Source organism: Ahaetulla prasina, chromosome 6 (assembly GCF_028640845.1).
Source record: "Ahaetulla prasina isolate Xishuangbanna chromosome 6, ASM2864084v1, whole genome shotgun sequence".
Taxonomy (NCBI): domain Eukaryota; kingdom Metazoa; phylum Chordata; class Lepidosauria; order Squamata; family Colubridae; genus Ahaetulla; species Ahaetulla prasina.
Window position 1 is genome coordinate 114,978,568 of NC_080544.1, and position 12,184 is coordinate 114,990,751.

General features: G+C 55.8%; 1 protein-coding gene across 1 annotated transcript; it reads left to right on the forward strand.

Moving 5' to 3' along the window:
- Positions 1-5,491: 5,491 nt before the first annotated feature.
- On the forward strand, positions 5,492-7,550 carry FAM43A (family with sequence similarity 43 member A). The gene is made up of 2 exons (XM_058188948.1): positions 5,492-5,617; positions 5,690-7,550. Exon 2 carries the CDS (start codon positions 5,721-5,723, stop codon positions 7,092-7,094), a length of 1,374 nt encoding a protein of 457 aa, XP_058044931.1. The 5' UTR covers positions 5,492-5,617; positions 5,690-5,720; the 3' UTR covers positions 7,095-7,550.
- Positions 7,551-12,184: the final 4,634 nt, after the last annotated feature.

Here is a 12,184-nt window from a genome sequence, read left to right on the forward strand (position 1 = left end):
ACCCTATCCCACCAGACTTGAAATCCTAGGCTTAGAAAACTTGGAACTCCGTCGCCTTCGACATGACCTAAGCTTAACTCACAGAATCATCTATTGTAATGTCCTTCCTGTTAAAGACTACTTCAGCTTTAATTGCAATAATACTAGAGCAACTAATAGATTTAAACTTAATGTCAACCGCTTTAATCTAGATTGCAGAAAATATGACTTCTGTAACAGAATCATCAGTGCTTGGAATACTTTACCTGACTCTGTGGTCTCTTCCCATAATCCTAAAAGTTTTATCCAAAAACTTTCTACTACTGACCTCACCCCATTCCTAAGAGGACCATAAGGGGCGTGCATAAGCGCACAAACGTGCCTACCGTTCCTGTCCTATTGTTTTTTTTCTTTTCTTCTTCCTATATATATGCTTATACCTCCTTATATTTACTCATATATGTGTTTATATACTATATAATCTTTTGTATGATACCTACATATATTGTGACAAAATAAAATAAATAAAATAAATAAAAAGCCTGGGGAGTTTGTGGCTCCCAGCCCACACCGGCTGAGTGCCAAAACGTCCGAAGTCAGACTGACCACCTGTCCATGCGTGCGTGGCCAGGGAGTGCAAAGGATCCAGCAGAGGGAAGGAGAATTGGCCGGTCTCAGGTCACTTTCATTCCACCGAGCAGGTTCTAGGATGGCTTTTAAGCTGAGAATGACAATTTGGTTGGGCGCAGCTTTAGGCTACCCTAAATGACCAGATACTTCTGGACAAAGAAGGGCAAAGCCTCCAAGGTAAGATGCCCAGCAATGGCAGGCAGTACATCTTGGCCTCATCCGTTGCTAGGAAGAGTCAGTGCGTTGGGTTGGGACAGCACCAGTACCAACACAGGGAAGGGGGCTAACAGCCTCTTTCCACTTACTGGGACTTGCTGAGATCCTGCCCCCACCCCCCCAATACGCAGATCCTGCCAGCTGAAGAATCTTTCACTGGCCTGTGACTAAGTCCACCCCACCTTCTCTTCTAGCATAGCATGCAAGGGGTTGTGTTTGTGTGGCACTGCTTCTCCTCCCCCTTGCCCCTCTGTCTAGATTGGCAATCCGGCCCCCCCAGGACGGCAGAGTGTACATCTTAATTAGGGGGCTGATTAAGAGGGTTAGAGGCTAAAACATATGAAGGGCAGTTGCAGGAATTGGGTATGTCTTAGTCTAGTGAAAAGAAGGACGGGGCGACAGAATAGCCGTGTTCCAATATTTGAGAGGCCGCCATAAAGAAGAAGGGGTCAACCTATGTTCCGAAGCACCTGAAGGCAGGACAAGATAGAAGCAATGGGTGGAAGATCATTGATCTTCGCTTTTTGGCGAAGGTTATTGAGAGAGTGGTGGCATATCAGCTTCCCCAATACCTGGAGGAATCTGTCTTTCTAGACCCGTTCCAATCCGGCTTCAGACCTGGGTACAGCACTGAGACAGCTTTGGTCGCGTTGGTGGATGACCTCTGGAGGGCTCGGGACAGGGGATGTTCCTCTGTCCTGGTCCTTTTAGATCTCTCGGCGGCTTTTGATACCATCGACCATGGTATCCTGCTGCGACGGTTGGAGGGATTGGGGGTGGGAGGCACCGTTTATCGGTGGTTCTCCTCCTATCTCTCTGACCGTTCGCAGATGGTGTTGGCAGGGGGGCAGAGATTGACTTCTAGGTACCTCACTTGTGGGGTGCCTCAGGGGTCGGTTCTCTCGCCTCTCCTGTTCAACATCTACATGAAGCCGCTGGGTGAGGCTATCCGTGGGTTTTGGGGTGGACTATCATCTGTACGCTGATGATACTCAACTGTACATTTCCACTCCAAACCACCCCGACAAAGCTGTTGAGGTGATGACCCGGTGTCTTGAGGCCGTGCGGGTCTGGATGGGGAGGAACAGACTCCAGCTCAACCCGACCAAGACAGAGTGGCTGTGGGTTCCGGCATCCCAGTACAGCCAGCTTTCGCCATCGCTGACTGTTGGGGGTGAAGTATTATTATTTATTCGATTTTTATACTTGGGCGTTCTCCTGGATGATCAGCTGTCTTTAGAAGAACATTTGACGGCCGTCGCCAGGGGAGCATTTTATTCGCCAGTTGTGCCCCTTCCTTGACCGGGACTCCTTACGCACGGTCACTCACGCCCTCGTTACCTCTCGCCTGGACTATTGCAATGCTCTCTACATGGGGCTCCTCTTGAAGAGCACCAGGAGGCTCCAGTTAGTCCAGAATGCGGCTGCGCGTGTAATAGAGGAAGCACCATGTGGCTCCCATATAACACCTATCCTGCGTGGCTTGCACTGGCTGCCGGTAGCCTTCCGGGTGCAATTCAAGGTGTTAGTGACCACCTTCAAAGCGCTCCATGGCTTAGGACCGGGGTATCTACGAGACTGCCTTCTGCCACCGATAGCCTCCCAACGACCTGTGCGCTCCCACAGTGGGCCTGCTCAGGGTGCCGTCGACCAAACAATGTCGGTTGGCGGCCCCCAGGGGGAGAGCCTTCTCTGTGGCAGCACCGGCTCTTTGGAACGAGTTACCTCCGGGGTTACGCCAACTCCCCGACCTCCGAACCTTCAAGCGGGAATTAAAAACTCTATTATTTAATCGTGCGGGACTAGCCTAAATGTATTTTAAATGTATTTTAATTATAGCTTTTAAATTTTAAGGGGTTTTATGTCGGCTTTGACCGTTTTAGCAATCTGGCCAATTAATATATTTGTTTTAAATGTTTTTTAAATTTGTTATTTATATTATGTGTATTTTTGTATTTTTAATATGGCTGTAAACTGCCCTGAGTCCTTCGGGAGAAGGGCGGTATAGAAATTGGATTAATAATAAATAATAAATTGAAGAATGATCCAACCTAGAATTAAGAAGAAAGAAGACATGAGAAGAATCAGTGGAACGGCTTGCTTCCAGAAGTTGGTGGGTACTCCAAGAAGAGATTGGACAGCCATTTGTCTTAAATGGTATAGGTGTGATGGCGAAGTTATGGCATGTGGAGCCATGTCACCTGGCACGTGCGGTGGCACCCGTTTCTAGCGCGGATGCACGTGCAATGATTAGCTGGCCTTCGTGCATGCGACTGTACTGGAAACTGGAAGAGCTGGTCTTCCGTTATCCTGGATGATCATGCACACTGATCGTCACATGCGCATGTGCACCAAAAACCTGGAAGACTAGCTGGCTGGCAAGCATGTGCGTGCTGGAAACCGGAAGTTCATTTTTGGGCGCGCGCATGTACCCTGGGCAGCTCCTCTTCCGGGTTGCGGCGCAGACTAGTGTGCACGTGCTCTTTTTTGGCACTCAGTGCCGAAAAGGTTTCCCAATACTGGTATAGGAGCTCCTCCTTCAGCAGGTCCCTTCCAACTCTGTTATTTTGATTTCCATGTGGGAAGCTTGAACCTGTGTCTGCCCAGTGCCAGTGCAGCACCTTAGTTGCAGTCCATAGGATAGTCTTGCCCCTGGGACTTCCCATGGCTAGCCAGCATCTTTGGGAAAAGCCCTGAAAGCCACAGCATTTCCTGCTCAGAAGGGCCAGCTGGAACAAGTTCATACAACTCTAGGGTAAAATTGGTCCCAGTGTGTGTCTTTTCACTGTGACCAGAAAACTGAGTAAACAGGTGCACCTGAGGAAGTCACAGACTCACATTAAACTTGGTTTACCAGTTCTTCAATCCATTGTGGCTTAGTGCTGTAGCAAACCCAGCTTTGTCCATTAGTCAATCAATATATCAAGTTAATTCAGTTACCAGGTTAAGTGTGCAGCCATACACTTTTTGAGATGGTCTGTTTACCTCTGAAAATCTTCCCTTTTTTTGGGGGGGGAATTTTTATTTTCCATAATAATTGGAAAATAAAAATTTTGGGCCCCCCCACCCCAAAAAAATCTTCCCTTTTAACCTGAAGTGTAAAATCCTCCATAACATCAACCAGTGAAGCAAAAAAGGGAACAAAAAAGCCCTGTTCGGGATTGGTTTATCTGGCAGTGAAAACTGCCTTGTGATGCAACCAAAACAATCTGGAACTGAACACACTCAAAACCGTAGAAATGGTGGTAGACTTTAGGAGAAACCCTTCCATACTTCCACCTCTCACAATACTAGACAACACAGTTTCAACAGTAGAAACCTTCAAATTTCTAGGTTCTATCATATCGCAAGATCTAAAATGGACAGCTAACATCAAAAACATCATTAAAAAAGGACAACAAAGAATGTTCTTTCTGCGCCAACTCAGTAAGCTCAAACTGCCCAAGGAGCTGCTGATTCAGTTCTACAGAGGAATTATTGAGTCTGTCATTTGCACCTCTATAATTGTCTGGTTTGGTTCTGCAACCCAACAAGAAAGACACAGACTTCAGAGGATAATTAGAACTGCAGAAAAAATAATTGCTACCAACCTGCCTTCCGTTGAGGACCTGTATACTGCACGAATCAAGAAGAGGGCCGTGAAAATATTTACAGACCCCTCGCATCCTGGACATAAACTGTTTCAACTCCTACCCTCAAAATGACGCTATAGAGCACTGCACACCAGAACAACTAGACACAAGAACAGTTTTTCCCCGAAGGCCATCCCTCTGCTAAACAAATAATTCCATCAACACTGTCAAACTATTTACTGAATCTGCACTACTATTAATCTTCTCATAGTTCCCATCACCCATCTCTTTCCACTTATGACTGTATGACTATAACTTGTTGCTGGCAATCCTTATGATTTATATTGATATATTGACCATCAATTGTGTTGTAAATGTTGTACCTTGATGAACGTATCTTTTCTTTTATGTACACTGAGAGCATATGCACCAAGACAAATTCCTTGTGTGTCCAATCACACTTGGCCAATAAAAATTCTATTCTATTCTAAAACCCCGAAAGCACCAGAAACTTCCCGTCCCGCATCAGCTGCGCTCCTGGTGCAATACCCGGCCCGTCAGGCCAAGCCGGGTTGGATGAGGCCGGGCGCGCTTTAAAGCCTCTACTGCTGGTCAGGAAATAGCCCAGGCGGGCGACGCTTGTCCAAAGGAAACGCCTTGCGGTGGCCCCACCGGTGGAAGAGCTGGGACCGGCATTCGGCAAACGCGGAGAGACCGGCGGTGCAGGGAGCAGGCAACCCAAGTGCGGCTCCGCAAGTGGGTGCCCGGTCGCGGCCCTTCCAAGCGCGCGGGGCGTCTGGGCTCAGTGGAGGACTCTCCCGAGGCAAAAATGTGCCCCGCTTCGTCCTGGGGCAGAAGGCCAGGTTCCCTCCGCCCGCCATGCCCGGGCTGCTGATCGCGGGGACTTCCGACTGACAGCGAGGGTAGCGGGAGCGAGCAGGGCGGGGAGCCCCGGCTGAACCCCCCGACCCAACGGCCACATCCTCGGCCCCTCCTGCAGCGGCTGCTTCGGCCCGCCCCTTCGGCTCTCTACCGGCATCGCGGGCGCCGCCTCCCGGCGCAGCGGCCTCCCTCGCCCGGCCTATATCTAGCGGTGCGGCCAAGCAGTGCCAGCAGAGGCGCGGCGGCGGAGCGGGGCTAGGCCGGCATGTAACGCGCGCGCGGCGGCGGCGGCGGCGATGGCGACGGAGTGGCGGCGGGCGCGCGCGCGGCGGCGGCAGGCGGCGGGGCCCGGGCCGGCGGTCCTCGGGATGCGCGGGCGACCGGGGCGGCGGCGCGCGCGGCGGCGGCAGGCGGCGGGGCCCGGGCCGGCGGTCCCTCGGGATGCGCGGGCGACCGGGGCGGCGGCGGGCGCGTCCAGCTGAGGACCGGGAGCAGCAGCCGCAGCGCCCCGGACTGGCTGAGCCGTCGGGAGGCGGCGGGGGCGCCGCGATGCTTCCCTGGAAGAGGCACAAATTCGAGCTGCTGGCCGCGGACGAGGAGTGCCAGCCGCAGCAGCAGCCGCAGCCGCAGGGCCGGCGGCGGGAGCGGCAGCAGCAGGCGGGCCCGCGAGGCGCATCTCCTCCGCCGTCGGGGAAGGCCAAGGATTACTGCCAGGCGGCAGCCGGGAGCCTGCCCTGCTCCGCCGCCCTGGGCTCGCTGGCCCGCGCCTGCCCGGCCGAGAGCGCCCTCTCCAGGATGGGCAGCCTGTTCCGTTCCAAGCGCAAGAAGTTCCGCGTGAGCAGCGAGGCGCCCACCTACACGGCGCTTTATCTGGGCAACGCCACCACGCTGCAGGCCAAGGGCGAGGGCTGCACCGACGTGGCCGTGGCCAAGATCTGGGCCAAGAGCGAGGCCGGCCGCCACGGCACTAAGATGAAGCTGACCATCGGGCCGCAGGGCATCCGTCTGGCGCCCGCGGTGCCGGCCGAGGCCGCCTCCCGCCCGGGCCACCTCTACCTGCTGCATCGTGTCACCTACTGCGTGGCGGACCCGCGGCTGCCGCGCCTCTTCGCCTGGATCTACCGCCACGAGGTGAAGCACAAGGCTGTGCTGCTCCGCTGCCACGCCGTGCTGGTGTCCAAAGCAGAGAAGGCCCGCGCCATGGCGCTGCTGCTGTACCAGACGTCAGCGGCGGCGCTGGCCGAGTTCCGCCGCCTCAAGAAGCGAGCCGACGCGCGGCACCAGCAGCTGCAGCAGGTGGGCCCCGGGGCCGACGGCGCCATCCCGCTGGTGCCGCTCCGCAAGCTGCTTCTGCACGGACCGGGCGGCTGCTACAAGCCGCCCGTCGAGCGAAGCCGCAGCGCGCCCAAACTGGGCTCCATCACCGAGGACTCGCTGGGCGAGGAACTGGAGGAGCGTGCCGCCGGGCCGGATTGCGCCAACGGTTCCCAGGACGAGGACTGCGACGGCGCCCAGGACGAGGAAGACGAGCTGCTAGCCCCGCTGGAGGAGGAGGACGGGGAGGGCGCGGCGCCCGCGGGGTCCAGCCTGGGGCAGCTCATCTGCGGCCTGGGCGAGCTGGCCATCGGCAACGACGTGGCGCTTCTCCGCGCCGACCTGCGCGTCACCCGCCTGCTCTCCGGGGAAAGCACCGGTAGCGAGTCCTCCATCGAGAGCAACGGACACGAGGGCGGCGGCGGCGGCGGAGGAGGAGGAGGCTCCTCACCCCCGCCGCCCTTGCGGTCCTGTCACAGCCCTGAGCCCGACTGCGGCTGACCACCTCCGCTTCCTCCCGCAGTCCTGCGGGGCCCCAGACGGCGCCAGGAAAGAGGGCGGCCTGGCGGAGAACGGCCCGGGATGGGCGCCGGAGGTCGGCTTGCCTGGCGCCCTCCCTCCGAGTTGCGGCCAAACATCGGTCGGTCTTCGGGGTTGGGGAGGGGCGCGTTTGTTTACAGCCGTGGAATTTAGCGTCTGAAAGGGCGGGGGCGCCTTCGTCGGTCCTGCTCTGCGGGGAGAGGGGCGTCTTTTCCCCGGAAGGCTGGGGAAAGGGGTCCCTTCCCCAGGGGCTCATCTTCCCTCCCCTCTCCCCCCCCCGGATCTTTTGCTGTGCAAAAAGAAACTGGACCGTGTGGATCTTCACTGGAACCTGAGGAGTCGCTGCCCCCTGGGGGGGGATACCTGGATTTTGGCTGTCTCGGTTTGTCTTGCACACAATAAAAGCAACAGAAAAGCTGCGGCGCTGTGCTTCCCGGGCAGGGAGGGTCCTGTTCTTGAGCCCATCCCACAGTCCAGCTGGGCTTCGGGTGGTCCTGGGGGAGTTGGATTGGGAACTGGCTGGTGCTGCCTGTTGGAGTCCTGCCTTAGGCGGCTCTTCTGTGGGTGGGAGGAGCTTTTTCGGTGCAAGAATTTGAACAATTGTCCAAATTTGCAGCCTGATTCCTGGAGCTTTTTTTTCGTTATAGAATAAGAAGCCAAGGAATGACTTCCAGCAGGACTGGATCCTGCAACCTTTTCTGGGCAGGAAGGCAGCTAGTCACATTGACACGCACACCCACCCCACCACCCACCCACCCACCAACCCACCCGTGTGCTTTCATTTGATGGGGCAGCGTGCACCCAGCCCTGGCATCTCCCTGCTGGTTCAAGATGTGGGGGGGAGAGATAGTTCCTCAGCCCTCCTTGCCATAGGTGGGCTTGCTGGAGGTTCCACCACCACCCCGCCACCAGTCTAGCACCTCAGCTTCCCCAGCATCTCCCAGTCCTGTTTCATCTCGCCTGCAGGGCCAGGGAGCCCCACCTCTATTGCTTTTGGTTTCATTCCAAGACCTGGTTTGGGCGATGGTGGCTTCTCGGTGGCTTCTCAGTCAAGCTTCCATCTGCCCCAGACCCCAAATCACTTGGAGCCCTGGGAGCTCCTGGCCAAAAAGCCGTTCCCAGGGGGCTGTGGAGAGGCCTTGGGTGCTGCTCTGAGGAATGTGGCCAATGGGCCAGACTGGGCCTTCTTGGACATTGCCAAGGCCCACAACCAGACAGGTAGGCTGCTGCCAGCTTGTGCTGGACGGAGCTGAGAGCTCAGTTTCTGGGACGCCTGTCTGGGTGTCATTTGAGCTATAATTAATTCAGGCTCATGACCGGCTTGGTTTCAGTCCTCCTTCAAAGCGGTTGGATAACCAGCCTGGGAGGGACTGTAGGCTGTTGGAGGCGAGGACTTTGCAGCAGGAACTCCAGCACGTGTGTGCCAGCATTGTCCTCCAATGGGCAGAGACCACCTTTGGCCCTTTCTGTACAGGTGAGCCAGTGTGGCTGTGGCTCATGGGGCTTTGCTTTCTCCATCCAGACAGATCTCTAGAAAGATGCAGGAGATTCACTGGGCCTTTAGGCAGGGAAGTAGTACCATCATCCCTAGCCTCCCTGCCCTCCTCTTACTAGGGCCCCGATGCACCTCTGGCTTGGAGAGGGAGTGAGTTTCTAGGAAGAAGGAAACCTTCCCATTGAAGGCACTATGAGGGACAGTGGCTGGTTGACCAGCAGCCTTTTGGGTGGGATCCTTTCCTTCCCCTTTGCACTCACGCTTCTCACCACAGGTGACTTCCTGGGTTCACTGTACAACAAAGGCCGGCTTTGCTCCCTGGCTGGGCCCTGAAGGGCTGGCAGGGGCTCTCCTGGCCTCTCCATGTCTATTCTGCCTATCCATTGGCCACAGCGGCTTTCCGTCACTTGGGATGAGGGAGGGAGGGAGGTTCCATGCAGTGCAGCTGGTTTAATTAATTAGCCCACTGGGGGAACCTTGACCCTAAGCTATCCAAAGGAGCTGAGTTGGCAGAATATAATTTTTGGTCAAGGAGAAATGTAGCACCTGCAATCACCTAACATGCTAAACCAGTGAAAAAAGGTTAAAAGTAGACGAGCCTAGTGTATTGTGTGAATGTAGGTTTCATGAATCAAACCATGCTCCCGAGAGAGGCAGCCACTGTTTGTTCTGATAGGAATGTTGTGGGCAGTGCAGTTTGGTCCTGAGATGCCAGTGAAATCCTTTGCTCAGGGTTTGGAAAAACCCCTGGGAGCTTTTAAAGGATTTTAATTTTGTTAATGATGCCCCACAGCCCCCATTCACTCTACCTATGGCCACCCACAGACCCCTTGCTCTGCAGGAACTACGGCAGTTCTGCCTCCGGACAACAGGTTGCACGGGGCACTGAATGAACCAATTCTTTTGGGTTCACACAATACCTTGGGAAAAAATCCAAAGGTACTAGAGCCCTCAAACCAAGGTTAGCAGAATGCTTTGTGAATGATTCTAGCAGCCAAGGCCTTCAGGTGGAAAACCGGCAGGACTCCAGTTGCTCCTTCCAGAGATTTGCCCTGGATGGCAAAGGAACATTCGCCCTATAACTTGGGGAAATGGTATGGCCCACCTTCTGGGCATCACCCTTGCCCAATGGGGGAGTGTGTTGCCAGGGAAAGAAAGAGGGCATGTGGGGGTGGGGGGGGCTGAGAGTGGGCAATACCCAGGATGGAAAGGTGGAGAGCAGGAAATGGGACCTTATGCAGCAAAAGGTTGGAGACCCCCAAGGGTTCCAGGCCTGCCAGCCAGAGTGAAAGAAGGTGGGGGGCTTCCTGTAGGAGGGGCCCATGGACGGAGCAGCAGAGAGGCTTTCGTGCTCTGCCCAGTAATGCTTGATGGTTCTCTGGCATCTATGGAAAAAATAGCTTTTCATGTTGCCTTTCATTTGTCATTAATTCTATTAACATTTCCCTCTGGAGTTGAATGGATGGTTTTAATTCAACTTTTAATCGTTTGTTTGTTTGTTTGTTTGTTTGTTTAGAGGTATTTGTTTGCAAATATTATTGGTGTCTTCAGGATTTTTAAGCAAAGGAATAGAATAGAAATGTTTTTAATAAACCGATAACGAGGTACCCACAAAGCGGAGAAGGCGGGGCGGGGCGAAACCGGGTCTCCGCAGCCACAGGGTCTTTCAAGAGCGTCGGGCGGAGCGGTGACTCACGGCGCGCGTCGCCCACGGATCCCGCCCTGAGAGGGAGAGAAGCGACGAGCGCATCCGTTCTGACAGCCGGGTGCGCTCGGGAAGCTTCTCGCCCCAAGCCGGTGATTCACCTGCGTCAGGTGACGCCTTGCGCGACCGGAGCCACCGAGGGCCCCGCTGCGCTCCGGCCCGAGAAGACGGCCGGGGTGGTCGGGGGAACGAAAGGCCAGCGCTGCCTTCTCCAGATGCCTCAGCGGGGCCCGAGGGGCTGCTTGGCCGAAGGGCAAATGCTGGCTCTCCGGCCCGGCCGCAGCCCCTCCCTGGGAGAAGGGAGGTCGGGAATGGCCGGCAGAAACGCCCCGCTCAACTCGGCTCGTTCCAAGGGCGGCCTCGAACTTGGTGCCTGTCCAGGTTTTTCTTTAGAACGTCGGCTTCTCTTTTCAGGGGACTCGCGTTCCATCCACGCAGCTTGAGGAGCCAGGCCCGCCTCCCGGTGAAGAGCCGCCGGACGCCCCTTGTGCAGGCGAACTGCGGCCCTGCAGCAGCCAAAGGAGGCAGAGAGAGGCGTCTCCTGGAAGGTGGCATCTTCGGCCGCTGCCGCAAGCACCGGCCAGGGAGCAGCCCCCTCTCCCTTTCAGCCTGGCCAGGCAGGGATATGCCTTGCAGGACCTCCAAAGCCCTAGGCCAGCTTGAGATGGGCAGAAGCCCCTAAAAGGCTGCCCCCACCCCCGGGAAGCCATAACAAGCTCTGTTGGCGAGGGAGGAGGTGGTGAGGGGCTCTGGGCACTTGTTCCACCCCAGTTGGGAGAGGCTGGGCAGCAGGAACAGCTGGCTGGGCAGCTGCTGTCATCTGATCAGCCCAGGGGAAGCTCAGAGATCCAAGCGCTGCTTGGAAGACTCTCCCCTGCAGAGCATCTGTGTGAAAGCAGCCGGGCATGTTAACCGGATTGTACCCCCGCTGCAGAACAAAGGTTCCTCAGCCCAGCCTGCTCTGGCGGAGGTGGCAGCCATGACCGGAGCAGCTGGTCCAGCAGGAACCAGTGCTAAAGAAACACAGGACCAGCCTGGATTGGCTCTGAGAGGAAGCCCTGCCACCGCCACAGCCACAGCCACCTGGCCTGAAGAAGCACCTCTGAGGAAAGGCATGGAAGGAAGTAGCCTCTCCTCTGCCTCACCGCCTCCTTGCACTGGCAAAACCATCCTGCCTGAAGATGGTTGGAGCACCCTGCAGGGAACAACCTAAGGTCCACGTGGGGTCTGAACGGCCTGGGACATGGTGGAGTGGCCAGAAGAGCCTCTGGCAGGATGTCCCAAAGATGGACTCCCCCACCAGCTTTCCCAGGCCAGTGGAAGAACAAACTGTGCTTGGCAGCCCAGGAAGCAGGCACTCTTTAAAGGCCACCCTTCTTGCCTGGCACAGCTGGTGCCTTGCAGCACAGGCCGAAAGGCCAATCCTGGGAAATCCCCAGGCAGGATCCAAATGGCAGAACCCCGGAAAAGCCCAACATGGAGGCTAACAGAGCTTAGTGGTTTGGCCTGGAAAAGGAGACCAGGGCAGATCAATCAGGATGGCAAACCCCAAAGGGTAAATCCCGGGGTGGGGGGGCTGAAGACCCTACGGTCTGACCTTGTCAAATGGCTGGGGAATTCTGGGAGTTGAAGTCCACAAGTCTTAAAGTTGCCAAACTTGGTCCGCCCTGCTCTGACACTTAATCCTCATCCATATCGAACCTTCTGCTAAGCACCTCTGGGGATGGAGGGTAACAGAGGGCATGCTGGGCAGTGGGACTTCCTAAGGAAAGCAACCCTCAGTTTCTGAAGACCATTCCTGGGGTCACTATGGTAGGTTAGCAGAGGTTCCTGGGGCTGTAAGGAGATAAT